General features: G+C 38.1%; 2 protein-coding genes across 2 annotated transcripts; both read right to left on the bottom strand.

Annotated features, from left to right (window-relative positions):
• Nucleotides 1-1,470: 1,470 nt before the first annotated feature.
• Nucleotides 1,471-4,129, bottom strand: LOC131942031 (uncharacterized). The gene is made up of 3 exons (XM_059301694.1): nucleotides 3,375-4,129; nucleotides 2,686-3,028; nucleotides 1,471-2,244 (listed from the first exon to the last, which is right to left on the bottom strand). Exons 1-3 carry the CDS (start codon nucleotides 3,995-3,997, stop codon nucleotides 1,471-1,473), a joined length of 1,740 nt encoding a protein of 579 aa, XP_059157677.1. The 5' UTR covers nucleotides 3,998-4,129.
• A 6,325-nt stretch (nucleotides 4,130-10,454) lies between these two features.
• LOC131942032 (uncharacterized) lies at nucleotides 10,455-14,053 on the bottom strand. The gene is made up of 4 exons (XM_059301695.1): nucleotides 14,019-14,053; nucleotides 13,119-13,885; nucleotides 12,397-12,739; nucleotides 10,455-11,507 (listed from the first exon to the last, which is right to left on the bottom strand). Exons 2-4 carry the CDS (start codon nucleotides 13,883-13,885, stop codon nucleotides 10,722-10,724), a joined length of 1,896 nt encoding a protein of 631 aa, XP_059157678.1. The 5' UTR covers nucleotides 14,019-14,053; the 3' UTR covers nucleotides 10,455-10,721.
• Nucleotides 14,054-21,455: the final 7,402 nt, after the last annotated feature.

The following is a 21,455-nucleotide window of genomic DNA, read 5'->3' as shown; positions in this document are numbered from 1 at the left end:
TCTTATCCCGATCCATCATCTAGGCGTTAATTTAAATAATATTTTGGATGCAGTCTTCAAGTCATGAATAGAATCGTCAAGGATTAAAGGATCTACATCAGCCGTTATACCGAGTGAGATGATCTCAGCTTCTCAGTGATCGAAAGATAGCGGCTGGTATTTGAATGGCTACAGTGCAACAAAGGCTTAAAGTTGTTTTCGTATGGTCGATAATTGGGCCAGGGTTTAAATTGTTGGATATAGTCAAGGCTCGTCCATAAACAACATGGATTTTTTAAAACGGCAGGGGGGGGGGGGTTGGAATTTTGTGACAATGTGTGACGAGGGACGAAATTAGAAAGTGTGACGTCACACTTCTGTATTATAAAAAGTCATGTTAGAAACTGAATTTTAACCTTAGTTTTGTAATTTTAAAAGTTACTTTTAAATTGTAATAGAAATAGATTAATATACTCAGAGATGACTAACTTGAAAAGTATTTTTTATATAAAGAAATCGATGTTTCATAATGTTTTTTTTTAAAATCACATCTATTTAATAGGGTAGGGGTTGTGTGACGTTATTTTAGGGGTGGGGGTCTGGCTGAGAAGAGGTCAACATCGAGGCAAAGGGTTGGACTGGAGCCTCCAGGGTGAAAGAAAGGTAGGTAGACCTTAGCAATCCTGGAGATTTACAACGGAAGGAGAGACAGTTCTGATGGGTTACGTGGGCTTGCGTGGGCTCACGTGGGCTTACGTGAGCTGAATGGAAGAGAGCTGCCCCCGTACAGAGTCCAGGTGTAGCTGTAGCTCTTTGGTCATCAGTGGATTCAGAGGAATAAGGCATGTAAGTCGAGTCTGGCTTTTTGTGACGATGCGTGACAGTGGAAGGGGGCTGGGTAAAATATTCGAAATGAGCGAGACGTCATCTATGAGTGATTTCGTTTTAAGGCAATACTAAGAGCTGATGTCATTGTTTATTAATGTAAGTATGGGGAATTCGGATTATGGTATCGAATTTGGCAAAAAAAAAAAAAAAAAAACTAACACCTACATGTTAAAAAAGGAGAGCATTTTTAAATTTAGAAAGGTTTAGTAGCTCACTAGTCGAGAGCATCAATGTGCTGGTACACAGACCTATTACACAAAACAGTTCTAAATAGAACTGGAAGTAAATGACCGACCGACCGACCGACCAACTAACCAACCAACCAATCAATCAATCAATTCAACCAATCCAAACATCCACCTATTTAACCACTTTTTTGTTCTGTCATAAATCCATTCTCTTTTTTTTGTGGTAAAACCAACCAGTTTAACTTCATTTCTCAACCCGCTACCCAATGTCACAGAGGAGAACCAACCCGCTACCCAATGTCACAGAGGAGCACCAACCCGCTACCAATCGTCACAGAGGAGCGCTAAATGTAGACACTGTTGCCTGATTTTAAGCGGACCTCTTATAAGCCAGCGTTACAACAGAGGCCTATGTCTAGGTGCTACTCCTACAGTAGCAGAACTGCCGGATGTCACCATTAAACAGTATACAATCAGCATCGCTGCCATACTTGTTGATCCGGCTTATCTCACTTCCGGCGACCTCCATCTTGTTACGCTCTACGTCGTGGGTCACCGTGACCTCGAAATGGCCATGACCCGGAGTGGTGTGAAAGGTTATTTGGTACAAGGTCACGTCTTTGATTTTTTGAAGCAGTGCCCGACTGCTTTTTAGTTTCACGGCTTCCGTGATTTCTTCGACGGCCAGCTCGGCGCAGATTTGCCGGAAGCCGGACGTGAAGTTGTTGATGGTGTCTAGCGCACTGCCTAAAGCCATTTGCAGGTTTTTGTCTTCGTGCGACACTTTTTCCCACGCCAAGCATGCGCACCAATGAGATGCTATCTGCGCATGCACGCACGTCCGCTCCGATGGAATCTCTTTAAACAAACTGATCCCTCTGTTGGAGACATTCCCCACCCCCGTCCCACCAAAACGTAAAAAATCTTTCAACGTCTCGTGGATATCAAAAGGCGTGGTCAGTCTATGGGTGTTTGTCCGCAGGTTTTGGATGGCCTTGGGGTATTTCTCTTCAAACCATTTGGGGAACAGGAAAGAAAAGTAGGGCAGCCTCTCTTCCATTTTACCTTGCCAGGTAGAACGCAGTTTCCCGTACCTGGCGCCATGGTCCCCCATCAAGATAAACAATGTGTTGTCAAGGTAACCACCGTCGTACAGGATTCGTATGCTGTCTTTTAGCTCATCATCGATCTTTTAAAAAAAACATGAACAATCAATATTAAATCAATACATTTAAAACGAGTTCTGATAGATATTTAGAAGTATTAAACAGAGCCCAGATATGATTAAACAAGCCCGATCACGAAAATTTACTTCAATCTGGATAAAAGATATATACAAATATTCTTGTTTAGAAGTGTGGCCATAGTTTTACCTTTTTAGAGTACTTTTCCGTTTTGCTTTAATCGAAGATTATAAGTTAGTACTTTGTCTAACAAATTAATGCTATCTTTCTTAAACTAAAATTCACAAACTATATTACTATCAAATAATCCTCTATTCTATTATACATTTTATTTTACTATTTACAATTCTTAAAAATGTAGTCATGAAATTTAATTTTTCTACACTCGCGACATATTTTAGATCAACTCACGGGCCGGAAGAGGCCCGCGGTCCTACAGCACGAACCTCCGTCATTTTATTATTGTTGTCATGGCTGAACTCCGAGAAGAAATGCAAGAGGAACTTCCGCTTGTTCCTGTACATGAGGAAGATGTCCCGGAAGTAGTTGAGCCAGACCTGACTTGTCCTCTGTGACCCCGTGCAGGGTTCAATGTACTCCTTCCATGGCTTGATCGCGTAGAAAAAAGGGCGGGTGAGAAAGTCTGTCGGCTGCTGGTTGAAGCCGAGAAGCTTCCAGGTGAAGGATCCGGACAGACCTTCCGCCCACGACGTCAAGTATCCGGCTTTCTTCATGTCGTACCAAATAAGCGGGTAGTCGTCCATTGGCACCGCTACTGGGCTGTTGATCCTGGAGATTAGAAGTTTTATTTTCCAATTAGTTAAAGATGACACTACGTCTGCAATTAAGAGAAAGGGGCGTGGCCGAATGATAGAGCGTTCGACCGCTAACCCGAAAGTCACGAGTTCGGATCCCGGTTTTGATTTCGCAGGAGTCCGCCTGTCTCACATTAGGGAGAGCAAATGCGGCTGGGTGTAGTGCCGACTTTACTATCCCTTTATGTGCCAAAGTCGCATTAATTGAAATAATATTACTATCAATCAAAATAAAATAACAACAGCAAACATCATGTTGTAAGTAGATTGCGATGTTACCCGTAACATAAAAAAGATAAAGCCCCCTAACAACAACATACCTGCTGTCTGGCAGTTCCCATTCATACCTGCCCGTCAGCAGAGCCAGAAGCGCGATCGTCGTGCCGTCACCAATGACGTTGTATCCTTCCAGCTCAATGGCGCCCAGCTCAGCAAACAACCCCCGCGTCTTAGGCATGCGCCGTAGCCATGACAACCGCGACATGGAATCGTAGCCCATGATGGCAACACTCAGCCCGTCGAGCCCCTGGCTTAAATCCACTTCCGGTCTGTTGGCGCGGTCGTGGGTGTAGGCGACACCGGCGTGGATGCCGTCGTAGGTGTGGTTGTCTTCCGACTGGCACTTCACTTTAAAAAAATCTGTCGGAATTCGGTAGCCATCTTGGATGTTGACGTAGGGACTACCCCAAGCGATCTCTCTCTCGTTGATTCTGTACAAAATATAATGATCACAGGTGAAATTCCCGTAATTCTTCAAGACTGATTTAGAAAACCTCAAGGTACCGTTGTCGACGTAGACCCAGTCCTCGCCTTCACACACGGGCGGCGGAAGTTTTTTGTAGTACGACATCATCAAAGGGTCGTCGATCTTTATCGGCGGATGGATACACGCCTGTTTGGGCTGTACTCTGATAGCTGCTGTGTGAACTCCCGTCTCTCCCATCCATTTGTATGTGTTTCCTATGAGGAGGCTGGTCTTCGTAATCCCATCCTTGGCCAGATAAATACCGAGTAGAGAACATAAAAGTAAAAGGAGTGCCAAAGCTTTCAGCCGGCTCAACAATAGGTTATTCCTTATTAGCTGCATCTAGAGTGTAAAGGATACAGAGAAGAAGAAATAATGAACAGGGTAAAATAAATAGACGATACTAAACTACAATAGTGATGTAGCGTACATGAACAAATTTAAAGTACTTGCTACTATACAAGTATAGATGAATCATCATCATATTTTCCTGTTCGCACCAAAGACACATGGGACAGATGAAGTAGAGCTCATCTGTAACAATGACCTCGGCATACAAGGGGATAGTGTGGTCAGCATTACGCCCAAGCCGCGTATGTTCCCCTAAGGTGAGTCAAGTGTCCATCAGAGCTCGGTGTCTGACACAAGGACGTCTGACATACTTTAACCAGGGATCCAAACTCGAGACGTACGGGGTAACAGTCTAGCGCTCTATCTACTCGGCCACGCCATACCACATTAATGAATATATATTGTATAATGATAATAATACAAAGTATTTAAAAAAAATTGTGTTTGTAGATAAATTAGACCTATTTAATTATTTTAAAATTACAACTACATTTAGATTTACAGTTTTGAATCAATTAAAATCTCAATATAATGCTTCCGGCTAGATTGGCTGTCCTTGAGTCCACCCAGCTCTGATGTATAGGCTACCTCATGTTAGTGAAAGTAAAGCAGCCCGAAAAGAAAACTGACTACATTATCCATTTATATGCCGAAGTCACAGAAACAGGTTAACTGTACTTTATTTTATTTTTACCGATTTGAAATAAACGATCCAAATTGTTTTGACATAAAATCATCGCCACTAGAAATATAAATAAACCAACATCCCTTAACTAAAGTGAAGCACCACTAATACATGAATGATGCTTCACATATAATCAAAAGCTTGTATATCTTGCAATGGATATATGATCTACCTTAACAATTATTAAAAGTTTTTATATCAAACCAAACCTGTCTTTAGTTATTCCCCAATTCTACTAATGTTATCTATGTCATAATGAGACGTTTCTCATTTATCTATTTTTGGATGCCTGTTATCCGAAACCTTTATGTCGGGGTGATGAAAGGTGACACTCAGCTATAGACGTATTTTGTTTGTCGAGATATGTTTTATCCACTAGAATAAGGCTTGTAAGTAGTTCACAACTTCTCGTTCTCTTACTTGCCAGCTAGTAGATTTCGAGACAGTAGACTTACAAGCCCTATAGCGGTTGTATTTCACGGCAGAACGCACGCTTCCTTACCCGGAAATCGCGAGATGGAGACCGAGTTCTTGCCCCCCCCCCCTCCTCCCCCCTCATGTCTTGACCTGGAGTGCGATACACTGTAACATAAAGAAAAAAATCTGACGAAAATTCTCGATTCTCTATTTACTCCAGACTGCCTGACCGACGAGCAAATTAAATGATTTCTAATTAATTAAGCCGGTAGTGATAATTAGAAATACAAGAAGTTGGAATTCAACATGCGATTACATGTTTTAAATGTTGAGAATCCCGACCATGAGAAAAGAAATGTACGGTATGTTAAAAAACAAAAAAACAAATGAAATCTGTCTTCCATAATTTAAGCTAAAAATAAACAAATCTTCATAACTTCAAAACGGAAAGAAAAAGAAAGATAATAAGTATTGAAGTATGAAATAAACATCCATTTTCGGAAATAAACTTATTTTGCACAAGTTTTCCTCACAATTTTAACACAACCTAAAACCACACAATGCAGAAATATTCTTGTGGGCTATTTTCATGTGGAATTTGATTTTAAAAAGAATACTCTAAATATAAAAGAAATCCTTTATACTTTTTAAATAGATGGCGTCAACGAACTCCAATATCAGCCGGATTTAAAAAAAAAAAACTTTTTATTTATAAAGAAGCCTTTTTGATATTATTGTAGTGCTTGATGAACTGTTAATAGTTTAAATCTTTGATACTTGCGGTATGCAGATCGACTCGATTTATGTAGTTTTGAAATGAAAATATTGAAAACAACGCGCGCAGTCAGAAAGAAAGATGGGCTGTCCTTAAAATCGCATTGGTCGGATTTAGAGTCTGATCGAACTGTTGCAATCGATAGAAATTATTTCATGGCAATTTTTTTTAACGTGATCGGATTAACGAGCAGGGTTAGGGTTAAGGATATACCAAGAAGAAGTTCAACATTATGATCATGTCTACTGTAAAGATTGTATAGGGCAAGGATTAGGAGTTGAGTTAAAGTAGTGATACTTGAAAACTTAACACGATTTACATATTGTTGTGGTGTTAGACCATTACACGACAAACTCACGCACATTCACGTGCTAAACTTTTTCACTGAGTTATTTCATTTCAGCGTGTATATCTTCTAATATATAAAGCTCAATTCTGTAACGCATATGTTTGTTTGTCGCTGGTTATGGATGGATTTAAGTGTTAGAAAATTATCGTGCGCGTTTGTCTAAATTTATGAGTTAAATAATTACTATTAAAAGTGTTGGGAAATCATTTTCATTTTTCAAATTACAGTAATAATTGTCGGCATGTTCATTAAACACAAGTTTTAAAAAAATATCATCTTTTACAAAAACTCTAATTATGTCTTTCTTTAGTCCTATAGCGCTTACTTCCCTTTGATAAATTAGGCAAAACACAATTACTTCCCTTTATAAAACCATTGCATTAGTTGAAAAGCATTTACTTTTTAATTACTTTGTTTTGGTGTTGGGAAAAAAATAATTACATAATTAGCGGGGATTGATCAAGTGCAAATGTTGTAGGTATTTTACGGATAAGCTTGGAGTATTATAATTGTTCATTAAATTGAAACAGGCGCGTTCGTTTAAGTGAGTGCAAAAACTATGAATAAGTTGGGGTAGTATAGTCGTTTATTAAGCTAAAACAGGTGATTCTGCCCCGGGCGTTTATGTTCGCGTTAGTGTTTTCTTTGTGTTTAGGTGGGTTTGCGTTAGTGGTTGCGTTTTGATTTGGTTCGTTTTTGTTCTTTCTTTTTTCGTTTTTGTTTGTGTTTTTTTTTGTTTGGGTTTGTATTTGTGTTTCGTTGATTTTGATGTTTCACAGGAATGCCCCTCAAGGCTTTCCGAAGGGGCGGGGCGGTCGGAATTAAATGTCCAGGGGGGGGGGGTTGGAAGCTTCTTCTTCGTTGGAAGAGGTCCCCTCCAGCATAGTTAAGTAAACGTGTCAACTGGTTATGCGCCAGAGAGGCCATTGACTCAGATTTCAGCTCCCATAGCCACTGTTCAACCAAGAAGCAGTTGTTTGATTTTGGTGTTGTCTCTCCTAGTAGAGTGGATGTCCCCAGCTAACGAGCCTCATCTGTCCTAGGGTTCGAACTCGAGCGTTACCGACTCGACCACGTCGACCCCAATGTGTGGAAGCTGATTAAAGAGTATATTTTCTTTATAAATTATATGCATTTCTTCTATTTTGTTCGGGGGTGGGGGGAGGGGAAGGGTGCCCCTCCGAAGATGCTTGAATAAAACTATGCCGAGAAAGTGTGAGTCAAGCCATCAAGCCCTTAACGTCATGGTCGAGTAGAGACGAAGACAAGCCTTTACTAGTTATAGGGGGGGGGTAGGTTTAAATGGTAAAACTGTTGTATGGAAGACAAGCACTACAGTTTACGATTGTAACAGTCCCGTAACTACCCTACCCAAACATTGTATACCCTACCATTCAGTACGTCACTTTTCCCAAGCTTCTACGCTACCGAAGTTCATATGCATTGTTAATTGCACATCCAACCCAAAAGCGACGCTACCCGATTTAGACGTAGGCCGAAGTACACGTACCCGAATTAGGCGTAGGTCGGAATACACATTACTTTTTTAAGTCAAAGGGCATATAATTTTATTACGACTTCATGATGCCGTCAGTATGTGCAGTTAAACACAAGTCACTGACATTGTTTTTTCCAGACTTTTTTCTCCGGGGGGGGGGGGGGACGACTTAAAATTTCGGTTGGGGGGCGGGGGTGTTAGACTTTCTTCGAGGGGGGGGGCGTCCACTGTTAAAATAATATATTTTCTATATAAATTTCATTTCGTTAGGGGGGGGGGGGGGGCGGGGGCGGTAGACCTTCTTCAGGAAGGGGGGGGGGTGGGGGGCTCCGTCCCCCGTCCCGAAGAGATGCCTGAAAGAAACTCTGGTCGCTGACGTATCACTCCTGCACGTCTAAGTTCGTCGAATAGAGCCCACTACACTTTTAAAACTTAAACATGTGAATTTTCTTCCTTTGGAGTAAATAGTTTCATTTAAGTATTTTGCAATAGCTTCGTTACGTACACTTTTTAAAAAAAGTTTTGGGTGTTTTTATTGGTGCTCATTTTCAAATTCTCTTTCACGGTAAACTAAGTCTGTCTATCGTATATTGGGATAAAATAGGGGAACCAACTCTTGCCATGCAAACAAGTATTATTGGAGTAGTGCCCCTTTGTAGGTACCGTTTCATATTGGCTGTTACACCTTGTGTAGATCATCACTTTTGCACCTGTCAAGTTCAGAAACGCGAGTTCGAATCCTGTGCTCGAGTCCGTACATCGTCCCTGACTCTGAAGCTATTGAGTAGTGCTGACCACTGACCACACTATTCTGCGGTCAACATTGAGATAAATTTGAAGAAATTAAACTCTCTAAAAGGATATACTATTTTTTTTATTAAAGGGCTATAATAAGGTTATAAATTTAGCGACTAATTTTGAAAATAGTCTCCCCTGAAAATGCTTACAACATGAACAATTTGTTGAAAATTGTCACCAATTAAAGACAAATGCTGGTTATAGTCATTGCACAATGTATGGAAAGTGGTCATATACAGCTTGATATGGTATTCTGCAATACCATTGGCTAAATATAATTTATTCATACATTCATCTTTTTTAAACATACTTTAACATTTTTATTTTATTGACATTTTAAGTAACAATCTAACGTATTTAATGTATTCCCAGCTAAATGTACTATAACAATTTTATTATTTTATTGACATTATAACTAACAGAGTGGTCTAGCTGTAGAGAGCTGGACTGCTAACCCGTAAGTCTCGAGTACGAATCCGGGTTCAAGTCAGTAGACGGTCCCTGAGTCCACCCAACTCTGGAAGGTACCTAACTCACGTCTGGGAAAGTAAAGGCGGCTGACCATAGTGCTGAAAGGTCACAGAAACAAGTGAACTCTACTTCACTTGCCCCATAGACCGTCAGGTTTAAAAGCGAAACTTTACATCAGCATCAAATTCTGTACATAATTTCGAACATCAAAAAATGGAAAAAACGAAAGGTTAAAAAAAAAAAAAAAAAACCACTATAACTAACGTTAACGTTTTTATTCCATTCACATTTAAACTTTTACATGTTTAATTTCTTGACATTTTAACTAACTTTAACATTTTTATTGTATTCACATTTAAACAAACGTTAAATTTTTTATTTTATTCATATGTATGTGGTTATGTGAGTTTCAATAACAAAACTTTCATGAAGAGGAAAAAGGTCCTTTATTTTTCGAATACATCTGCTTAGGTCAAGCAACTTAGGTCAAGCAACTTAGGTCAAACAACTTAGGTCAAACAACTTAGGTCAAACAACCTAGATCAAACAACTTAGGTCTAACAACTTAGGTCAAACAACTTAGGTCAAGCAACTTAGGTCAAACAACTTAGGTCAAACAACTTAGGTCAAACAACTTAGGTCAAACAACTTAGGTCAAACAACTTAGGTCAAACAACTTAGGTCAAACAACTTAGGTCAAACAACTTAGGTCAAACAACTTAGGCCAAGCTTAACTCAAGAAGAACACAAATCGAACGTTACAGTCAGAAACGGCCTTAAATGAGGGCACTCTTTAGCCTAACTTGTCCCCCCCCCTCCTCTGTTTCCTCAAATATTTTTAGCAGGATTTTCTTTTTAAATGAAAGAAATTGTTGATTTTAGTTTAAATGATAAATAACTGAAATTGTTACAAAAAATACTTTTTAAATGCTTTTTTTTTCTGACAATTTTCCCCTCCCCCTCCTAAACATCTCACATCGTCACAAAAAGCCGGACTACTAAAATGTGACACCTCAGCCAACAACCCCCATCAAAATTGTGTTTTTTTAAATGGATTTTTTTCTAAAATATTTTATTAGCTCAGCCGACAATAAATTAATTACAACTTACACAAAGTTTAACAACAAAAATAACGGTTAAATTTTAGTTCTTCATATTACATTTTAAATTTTAGAAGTATGTTTTTACACATTTTGACCCCCCCCCCCCAACACCCTCCTCCCTCCCCCCCCCCCAACCCACACTCCCTCGTGACAGATTCAGAACGCTAGGCGTGTCACGTGATTTAAATATGACCCACATTCCCTTTGATGTCTTTTACATCTAACGATTTATACTGCAATAGTTTCGTTTTAATCTCACAATATGGCACAGATCCTAACGATCCTGCCAAGCCAAAGCTAAATAAATAACTGAATAAATGAATAAATCAATACATAAATTTAAAAAAAATAACATCCGTCTTATTTATCCCTGCCGTAAAACGTAAAACAGACGTATTTTACTGTTTACTGAATGCATGTTTTATGGCTGCGTCCCAAAACGAGATTATTCATAAATCTCCCAGGTGAAAGGTTTTCAGCGTTTGATTTTATCATTACAATAACAATACGGTTTGATCTGGTTATTTTTACCCAGGATACACTCGGGGTCGTCGCCATATTTGTTGATTCGGCTGATTTCCTTCTCGCTTGTGGCCATCTTGTTTTGTTTTTTGTCGAAAGTGACCGTGACCTCGAAATGACCATGACCCGGAGCGGTGAACAATGTCAGCTGGTACAAGGTCAACATGTCCGTGCCGGCTTCCGAGTTCGACTTCCGGCTTTTTAGTTTAAACGCCGTGGTGACGTTTTCGATGGATAACTCTGCGCAGTCTTCTCTAAATCCGGAAGTGAAGTTGTTGATGGTGTCTAGAACGAAACGTAAAGCTTTTTTGACATCCGGGTCTTTAGAGGAAGCATTTTGCCACGCTAGACATGCGCACCAATGAGATGATATCTGCGCATGCTCGCACGTCCGCTCCGATGGAATCTCTTTAAACAAACTGATCCCTCTGTTGGAGACATTCCCCACCCCCGTCCCATCAAAACGTAAAAAATCTTTCAACGTCTCGTGGATATCAAAAGGCGTGGTCAGTCTACGGGTGTTTGTCCGCAGGTTTTGGATGGCCTTGGGGTATTTCTCTTCAAACCATTTGGGGAACAGGAAGGAGAAGTAGGGCAGCCTCTCTTCCATTTTACCTTGCCAGGTAGAACGCAATTTCCCGTACCTGGCGCCATGGTCTCCCATCAAGATAAACAATGTGTTGTCAAGGTAACCGTTGTCATGCAGAAATTGGACGCTTTCCTTCAGGTCATCATCGATCTAAAAGTTAAAAAGAAGGAGAAATTCAGTCTTATGACATAAAAGGTGACCCCCACCTCACCCCACCACCACTCTGCATATGAAATCACAACAAATGTACAAAGTAAGTCAGCCTTTATGGCTCAAAAATCCTGTTTTAAAATATTAAAAGAAAACTCTAGTTGAACGGCTTTATGTGGAAATATGCACATTAATACATAGTTTTAATTGTGTAGATTTTTCTGTTTTAAATATATAGTAACACCCTTTTTGGTAATAGGTGTCAAGTTTTCGTCGAAAAGTAATTTGTTCCGAGCGCTTTAATTTGTCTAGATTTCAACTCGTTGGCGCATCTTTTCTTTAAGGTTCAAGAATGCTAATCGGAAGATCTTGTTCCCAAAATAGTATGGATTTTTGGTCTCGAATTATTATGGGTACTTCTCCTGTGTCGGGGTGGGGATGGGTATATTTGGCCGGATGGACATAAAGGGTCAAATACTGATCAGACCGTTGTTTCGTGTGTTTCATTTAGACGAATTCTGTTGCTATTCGCTACTAGCCGTCTAGGAATACAAGGGAATTTCTACTTAACCTTTTTATTATTAGAGCAGATGGGAGAGGAGGATCCTACGAAAAATAGATGCACCGACAAAGGATTAACAAAACTAACCAATAAGATCATTTACTTAAGTACAAAAAAAAAAAAAGTGGCAGATATTTTTTGAAACACGAAAGAAAACTAAGAATGTGAAGTCATCTTAACAGAATAGCAAATCAAAGAGATGTAGAACTTATACTTAACTTAAGTAAATAGAAAAAGAAGGTGACGAAACAGGCCATAACCCTCCAACAGATGGAAGGATATTATGAAAATGTTCTTTAACTCTAAAATAACAGAAAGAAGACTTACCTTTGTGATCTTGTTATTGTCGTTATGACTTAACTCCGCGAAGAAATGGAAGAGGAACTTTCGCCTGTTCCTGTACATGACGAAAATATCTCTGAAGTATTTGAGCCAGACTTGAATCGTCCTTTCGCTTCCGATGCACTCTCTTTGGAAGGATCGCGAAGGATCGATGGCGTAGAAAAACTGTCGGGTATAGAAGTCTGTCGGCTGCTGGCTGAATCCCAGCATCCGCCAGTTGAACGCGCCAGACAGACCGTTGGACCATGACGTCAGGTATCCGGCTTTCTTGAACTCATGCCAGAGAAAAGGGAAGTTGTCCAGAGGGTTGGCGCCTTTGACGTTTTTCCTGGGGATTAGAATAACAAGATTCTTTGTTATTTAAAGAAAAATAGGGCTGGTAAGTAGGTCACCAACCAGTTCTACGGCTCAATAAAACCTGCATAGAACTGGTTGGTGACCTATTTACCAGCCCTATTGTTGAATCGCGTTTGATTGAATTTACAAAGGTTGTAATTTCACGCTAAACGTTATTCTCGTACCCTATTTAAACTCTCACTATCGGCTCAAGATTTTGATATTGCCGGAATGAATTTAATACACATAAAAAAAATAAAAGAACCGTACCCACATTTGGGAAGTTCCCTTAATACACATACAAAATAAAACAACCGTAACCACATTGGGGAAGTTCCCTTAATACACAAAAATAAATAAAAGAACCGTACCCACATTGGGGAAGTTCCCACTCAGCCTTGCCGGTCAGCATGGGAAACATGACGGCCGTCGTCCCGTCCCCCACGACGTTGTGTGACTCCAGCTCGATGGCCCCCAAGCTCATGAAGTACTCACGCGTCTTGGGAAGGCGCAGCAGCCAGGATAACCTTGACATTGAATCGTAGCCCATGATGGCGATACTCAGCCCGCCGAGCCCCTGGCTTAAATCCACTTCCGGTCTAGTCGCTCTGTCGTGGGTGTAGGCGACCCCGGCGTGGATGCCGTCGTAGGTGTGGTTACCATCCGCTTTGCAGCGGACTTTAAAAAAATCTGATGGGATGCGGTATCCTTCTTGTACATTTACATAAGAGCTTCCCCAAGTGACGTCATACTCATGGACCCTCACCAGGTTGTAAAAGTCACAGGTGAAATTCCCGTACTTCTTCACGACTGATTTAGAAAATCTCAAGGTACCGTTGTCGACGTAGACCCAATTCTCCTCGCCTTCACACACGGGCGGCGGAAGTTTTGTGTAGTACGACATCATCACAGGGTCGTCGATCTTCATCGGCGGACGATTACAGGCATTTTCCGGATCTACTTTAGCGGCGGGTTTATACAGAAGTCGGCCTACGTGTCTGTAGGTCCCGACGGCCGATAGGTCTATCCTAAATACGCTGTCGTTAATGATGTACACAACACTCACGGCACAGCAGCATAGAAACAGGATGAAGTACTTCAGCCGGCCCATCATTATTGCATTCTTTTGTAACAGCATCTGTGAATAGAGCAGGGAATGTTTTTTCAAAAGATATGTTAAAAATAAATTTGAGATTATGCACACAAAAAAACATAAACATAAACTTTTTTAAAGTACTGAACCCAACATGTTGCATACGAGCATTCCGAACCTTTCTAGTTCTAACCTCCACGTTGACAAAATCTGATCGTGAATCGTCGGAGTCAGGTGTGTGTTTTGAGTAACGCCAAACACCTGAGACTGACTCGCCGAACACCTGGGGTTTGATCTAACAAGGGTTTAGTATTACTAATCTAGAGTGACGTAGCACGTTTTGTAAGTGGGAAAAATATTCTAATCAATAACAAGGTAATAACGAGAACCATAATGCTAATAATGACGTTAATACTGGTCGTGGTCGTGGTCGTGGTCATGATGATGATGATGATGATGATGATTATAATTATGATCATGATCATGATTATGATTATGATTATGATTATGGTTATGGTTATGGTTATGGTTATGGTTATGGTTATGGTTATGGTTATGGTTATGATTATGATTATGATTATGATTATGATTATGATTATGATTATGATTATGATTATGATTATGATTATGATTATGATTATGATTATGATTATGATTATGATTATGAATATGATTATGATTATGATTATGATTATGATTATGATTATCTAATAATACGAAAAATGGTGATGGTACTCTTACAACCATTCCTTACATTTCTTCACTGTGCCTACAAATAAAACCTCCTAACAATTGAACCCAGCCCCACCCCCAACCTCTTGTGAGGTATTTTGAGCTTAAAGCCAATGCTAGCCATAAGAAGACAAACGATCAAAATATATAGGACTTAACTTAAGGCAGCTGGCTTCTAAAAAAAAATTCTCTTCTCCAAAGTGTCTTGCAAATAACGAAGGCTTTGCTTACGTGCTGTTCTTTGAGCGTTTGTCTATCGAAAGACAAATTCTCTAGATAACAATAATAGCATGGATCTTCTAGCAATCTGAATTCAAGTATTATTTTAAAAAGCACTGGGATTTTAAAAATCTCTTGACAGTGGAAATAAAATTATTTTTTTAGATATTAACTGCGATTAAACTAACCTTCCACAAGTTTAAAATTTGATTAATTGATACTTCTGATGTTTTTAAATTTTAAACTAGAGTATTAAAAATAAAATAATTAAAAAACGAGTAAAGCACTAAAAGTAAACGAACCATCATTAAAACTTTGATACTTATGCTATGTAAAGTATACCTTGATCCACATTATAAAATCTACAGAATTTCACAAAATAGAAAAATCTCACCAAAATTTAAAAAACGGTTTGAGTCACTTTTTGAAAAGTTTGACCAACTTATGCAGCAAATGTCCGAATCAAAGATACTTTTAAAAAAAAGTAAGACTAACTTCTGCAACGATTATCCGAATCAAACCCAAAACGCCGTCTACTTTCGTTACACGTCAAACTAAGCACTAGCAGCTGGACCTTGATGTCGTGACCTTGTAGACTACAAACGATACAAATCTTAATTTACACTCCTGATTAAGTCTAGGCTTTATCTATAAAGAGGATTCCTGAAGATTTACAACACAATGTCCACAAGATGTCTAGTTTAGAGGAAGTACTACACAATGTTACTGAATGTCTAGAAGAAGTACTACACAATGTTACTGAATGTCTAGAAGAAGTACTACACAATAATCACAAAATGTCTACTTTACAAGAAATACAACGCAATTTTCACACAGTGTCAACAAAATGTCTACAAGAAATTCAACACAATGTCCACATAATATCTAGTTTACAAAAAATACTACGCAATTTTCACAGAATTTCAATAGAAGAAATACACCACAATATTCACAAAATGCCTACAAAAAATACAACACAATATTCTCAAAATGTCTAGTTTACAAGAAACACAACAAAATATCCACAAAATGTCCACAAGAAATACAACCTTGCAGTAAGATTAAATCTTTCATCGACCCAGAACGTTAATCTGGGGCAGATTTTTTTATAATCTTATGTATGTTTATGTTTTGTTCGGAAGTAAAATCTTTGATCAGGTGCTCACTGGAGCTATAAAAGCAACAGCTGTTGGCTTCAATATGTTGCGATGTGTTAACCCGTTACAATTTTTTTGGACCGGAAGAGATATGCACGTCTCAATCTGCAGTTTTACAGATCCGTCCATCCGTCCGTCAATCTATCCATCCAACAATCAGTCCAAGCAGTCATTCAACAATCCGTCCAAGCATTTATCCATCCACCAGACAATTCCTCTACTCTTTTTTTTCTTGAGCTGAGGTAAAAAGAACAGAAGAACTCTATTTCATGGGAGCAGATCAATATTTTAAGTGTGCACCGCATGGCTACGTTATACAGTAACTAAATGTCACATTACTACCGTATACATTAACTAATAAAGATGCGGCAATACTACGTTCTACATCAAGTAAATGCCAAATTACTACGGTATACAGTAACTATTATAAATGCCGTTTTACTACAGTATACCATAACTAAAACCACATTATGCAAATGTCTAGGCTTCTAGATTAAACGTATAATTGAATTTTTACTTAATCGGGACCCCTGCATTACTAATTATCAGGCTAATTATATAAAAACAAATTAAACACACACGCACACCACGCACGCCAGCACACACCCCCCCCCCCCCCCACTGTATAATTATGTCTCGGCCAAAGCCCCACGTGTAATTACTTCTTGATCCAGTTGAAATCACGTGCCAACAGTTTGACTGTGAGGGGCTTAACGTCTTGAGATTTACTTTAGAGGCTTTTTTTTCCCCGTGCCAGTTTCTCTTTCTATTGGGTGTAGCATTAAAATGTTATTAAGAGATTGAAGTTTGAAGCATTATAAGATTAAAAATGAAAAGGAAAAGGGTTAATGTCGTTGGCGTGTGTAGGGGTATACAAAAAGCTGTTAATGAAAACGTTGGTAATTTTTACATCTATGCAAGTAAGCGTTCGATCAAATTTTTTCTGAATTTTAGTCGCTTATTGAACTCCTGACATTATGCGAAGAATGGCCCATCAGAGAATGACAAGAATAGAGATTCCTTAACCCCATAAAGAATGACAAGAATAGAGGTTACTTAAGCCCATCAGAAAATGTCAAGAATAGAGGTTACTTAAGCCCATCAGAGAATGGCAAGAATAGAGGTTACTTAAGCCCACTAGAGAATGGCAAGAATAGTAAGTAAAGTTCCCTGACGGTCTATAGGGCACATGAAGAGATAGTGTGGTCAGCACTATGCCCAGCCGCCTTTACTTGGGTGGACTCAGGGACGGTCTACTGACTTGAACCCGGATTCGAACTCAAGACTTACGGGTTAGCAGTCCAACTCTCTACCGCTAGACCACTATGTCGCCCAATGGCAAAAATAGAGATTACTTAAGCCCATCAGAGAATGCCAATAAGCAGCATATAAGCCCATGACATACGTAGAGATAACGAAAGTCCATGTATTATTCAGCCTATCATGTGAAAGCAAAACATGACATAATACAAGCATCAGGGTGAGACACCAGCATGTACTCAGTGCCAAAAGTATCGAATAAGCAAGCAGTAGAGCCAGCAATGTAGGATAAAAGTAATGTTTACTTTAAATTTAACGGTCCATGTGGAAAGCGAAGTAGAGCCCACCTGTTTCTGTGACCTCGTCATATGAAGGGATAGTGTGCCCATCACTATCACTAGGAATTTTAACCCGGATTCGAACTCGAAACTGTCGGGATATCAATTAAACACTCTACCATTCGGCCACGCCTTACGATAATATTCGTGTACGAACAAGTAGATTTGCGTGGGATAAGGAAATCAGTAGACAACGACGAGAATCAGTGGCGTAGCCAGGATCGTCTCATGGGGGGGTCAAATTTTTTCGAGGTAAATATATATATATATATATATATATATATATATATATATATATATATATATATATATATATATATATGTATGTATATATATATATATATATATATATATATATATATATATATATATATATATATATATATATATATATATATATATACTAGCTGTATGTCATTGTTTCGCTATGATGTAAAATAGATTGAAAGTGCTCTGAAGAAATAAGAAAAAAACACTCAATGTTGGCCGACAAATTAAAACAATTTATCACTCTAAACAAAAAAAAACAAAAAAAAAAAAAGATACACACAATGAAAGCAACACAATCTTTTTGTAATCCTTGTAAAAACAATTTGACATAATGGTTCCTAGAAAATAAGACAAACGAAGTAGGGGAAATAATCACTCTGTTAATATTAATATGTCTATCGCCCCCCCCCCCCCGATCGAGATGGAATTTATATAGTAAACATACACTTTTACTAGTGTCCGCCCCCTCCGAAAATATCAAGCGCCCCCCCCCCCCCTCGGAGAAAAAAGTCTGGAAGAAAGACTGGTTTTGTCGAGCTCGGCCTTTTTTGAAATGATAAACAAAATAAATGTTTTAATAAATGTTTGAACATAAAAAAGGACCAACTTTCTGAATATGCTGATAAAAAAGTTATACGATGATAGAATCACATGGTAATTTTCACATTTCTTAGTTTTTTTTTAAATATTTTAAATATTTAGTCTATTATGCATTTTTTTTTGTTTTGCATTCCACTAAAGGCTATTCAATGCTGCACATTTTACAGGTATTTGTAAAGAAATACGTTCAACTTTCAAAAAAGGCCCGCGAGTTGATTGCTAGAGGAGTCAAAAACCGTTACTCGACTGCCGTTGAAAAATCATCTCGGTGTTAGTTTTCAATTAGTAAATAAGATATATTGTTTAATATTAACAACTATAAAAATTAGACATAGTTAGACGGCTTAAAATCTACTTCTTAATGGTACCAAGGTTATTACTATACGAGCCCTTTTTACTTTCTCGTATATACGAAGTATAGAGAAAGTATTGTAATCGTGCACAAAAATCAATTGAAATTTTAACAATTTTCACCGTATTACACCTCAGTCCTTCATCACATCCGAAGTATAGAGGACTTATTTTAATCGGGCAAAAATTATCAATCCAGATTTATCAAAATTAAGAGGTTTTATGCGTAATCCAGTCTGAAAAACTGGGCTTTGCAATTCTGTCCGTATGTCTGTGTGTGTGTGTGTCTGTCCGTGTGTAAACACGATAACTTGAGTACCGTTACAGCTAGGTTGATGAAATTTCATATATAAGTATTTTATCAAAATCGTAGATCCGTATCAACTTTTGAGCGATTTCCGATAACCGGATGTAGTACTTTTCCTACTTTGAATTTTTCAAAAGCCTATAACTTGAGTACTATTTCAGATAGATAAATGAAATTTAACATGTAAGTATAAGATCTAATTCTCTACCTTCTGTCAAATTTTGAGTAATTTCCGTTTGCCCGGAAGTACTAATTTACGCTACTTCCGATTTCTCAAAAAACTAATGTAAATTTTTAAAGTACTAATAATATTGCGCACTATTATGCACTTTTTTTATTTGGCGTTCACTTGGTGTGCAATCTTTTTTCTACGAGATTTTATTCTATTTTTAAAACTTTAAGTATTTAAAATGGATTAAAAATCATGTCTATAGCCCGAGTTCCCATCCCCTGTTATTTTATATAAGAATATTCGAGAAAGTTTAGGGGAGATCACTCCCGGTTTATTATTATCGAAACTATACGGTGAAAAGCTACTATATTTGGGCGGTGCGGGCGAAAATGGCGTTTTTTATCGGCAGTTTGACCAACCTACTTTAATACTTAATGTACAATGAAGATTCACCTTTGATATCAATATAGTTGCTACTGAAAGAATCAAACTTTAAACAATTGCATTTTTGTAAATATCTCAAGGCAGTTCAGTATACTCATCATTGATTTTATATAACACAACAGAACTACAGTTTGAAAATAAATAAAAAATAATAATAATTCATAAATGGATGTTTTTTAATTACTTGAAATAGAAGATGCATCAATACAGCATTACAATGTATATGATTTATAGCTGTTTTCATGGACAATCATCATTTAAATTCAAAGTTAAAAGCTAAATTCAGCTTTTCTTGTGTCTAAAATTCCATTTCCATGCTGCTCCATTTACCTAGAAATTAAATAAATAATACTTTTATCAGGTTTCAGTATTATGAAAAAATTAGACAGTCATTATGGAAGTTGAATTGAAATTCACCTGTTTCTGTAACATTTTCATGTAACATACTGTTCAGGTATACACCGAGCCACCTTTAAATTCCCTATCTTGAGCCAGGTACTCATGAGAGCTGGATGGACTTAGGTTATACTAGGACTAAGGCCAGGGATCTGAACTCTAGTCTATTGGGTTAGAAATGTGAAAGCTACTGTCTGAAAGTCCCACTATTGGGCCACATCAAGCACTGTTACATAAATTAAATCAATAATTAATAGTTACATAATTAATACTTACAGTAAATAATCTTAGTAGCAACATATTCTTTAAAAATTAGAACACTGAACCGGTTTCAAACTTGGGCTTAAGCTGAAGAATGGCTTATTATAAAAATAAGCTCACCTTTAGCTCAAGATCAGCACCTATAGCCACAGTGAAGTCTGAGAAAATAGCTTGCAAAGTACCTAGAGAATTTGAACATAATAAATTATTAAGTATATGCATATATTATATTAAAATAATTATATAACCAATATGTGATAATAATATATATGTGTTATATATATATATATATATATATATATATATATATATATATATATATATATATATATATATATATATATATATATATATATATATATATATATATATTTCATTTATTGTAAATTAAAATGTAAAGGTTCAGTTTGCTATCTACTTAGCTTGTCTGAAAAACTAAAGGATCTGGTTTACAGTTAACCGTATTTTTACTATTAAAAAATTATTAGTTTCATTTTTATTACTGGTAACTAAGAACTGTAGCCCATAGATCAATAACTTATTGATAAAGCATAAAAAATATAACGCTGATGTGACATGACCTTAATTCTATTAACAGCTAACTGTAACCTTACTGATTTTTGTACCATGTAATTAATAATTGAGCTTATACTAAAGCAGTGGCGTAGGCAGGGGGGGGGGGGGGAGTTAGGGGGGGGGTCATAACCCCCCCCCACAGACCCCTCGGTATATATATATAAGGTATGAGGGGGGGGTGCAAATCGAAAGTTTGAGGGGGGGGGGGGTGTGGAAATCGAAAGTTTGAGGAGTGGGTGCAAATCAAAAGTTTGAGGGGGGGGGGGGTGTGGAAATCGAAAGTTTGAGGGGGGTGCAAATCGAAAGTTTGAGGGGGGGGGTGCAAATCGAAAGTTTGAAGGGGGGGGTGCAAATCGAAAGTTTGAGGGGGGTGCAAATCGACAGTTTGTCCCCGGGTAAAAATTGGAACCCCCCCCCCCCCCTTGAGACGGTTCTGGCTACGCCACGGTACTAAAGGGCCTAAAGTTATCACTTATAGAATTAATAGTCCCTGGTCTAGATCTAGATTACCAAGACTAGCCTACACATGATC

The sequence above is a fragment of the Physella acuta genome, unplaced genomic scaffold (genome assembly GCF_028476545.2).
Source record: "Physella acuta isolate Inbredline_101_S28 unplaced genomic scaffold, ASM2847654v3 ptg000383l, whole genome shotgun sequence".
Taxonomy (NCBI): Eukaryota; Metazoa; Mollusca; class Gastropoda; family Physidae; genus Physella; species Physella acuta.
The sequence above is the reverse complement of the archived record's forward strand: the minus strand, read 5'-3'. Positions and strand labels throughout refer to the sequence as shown.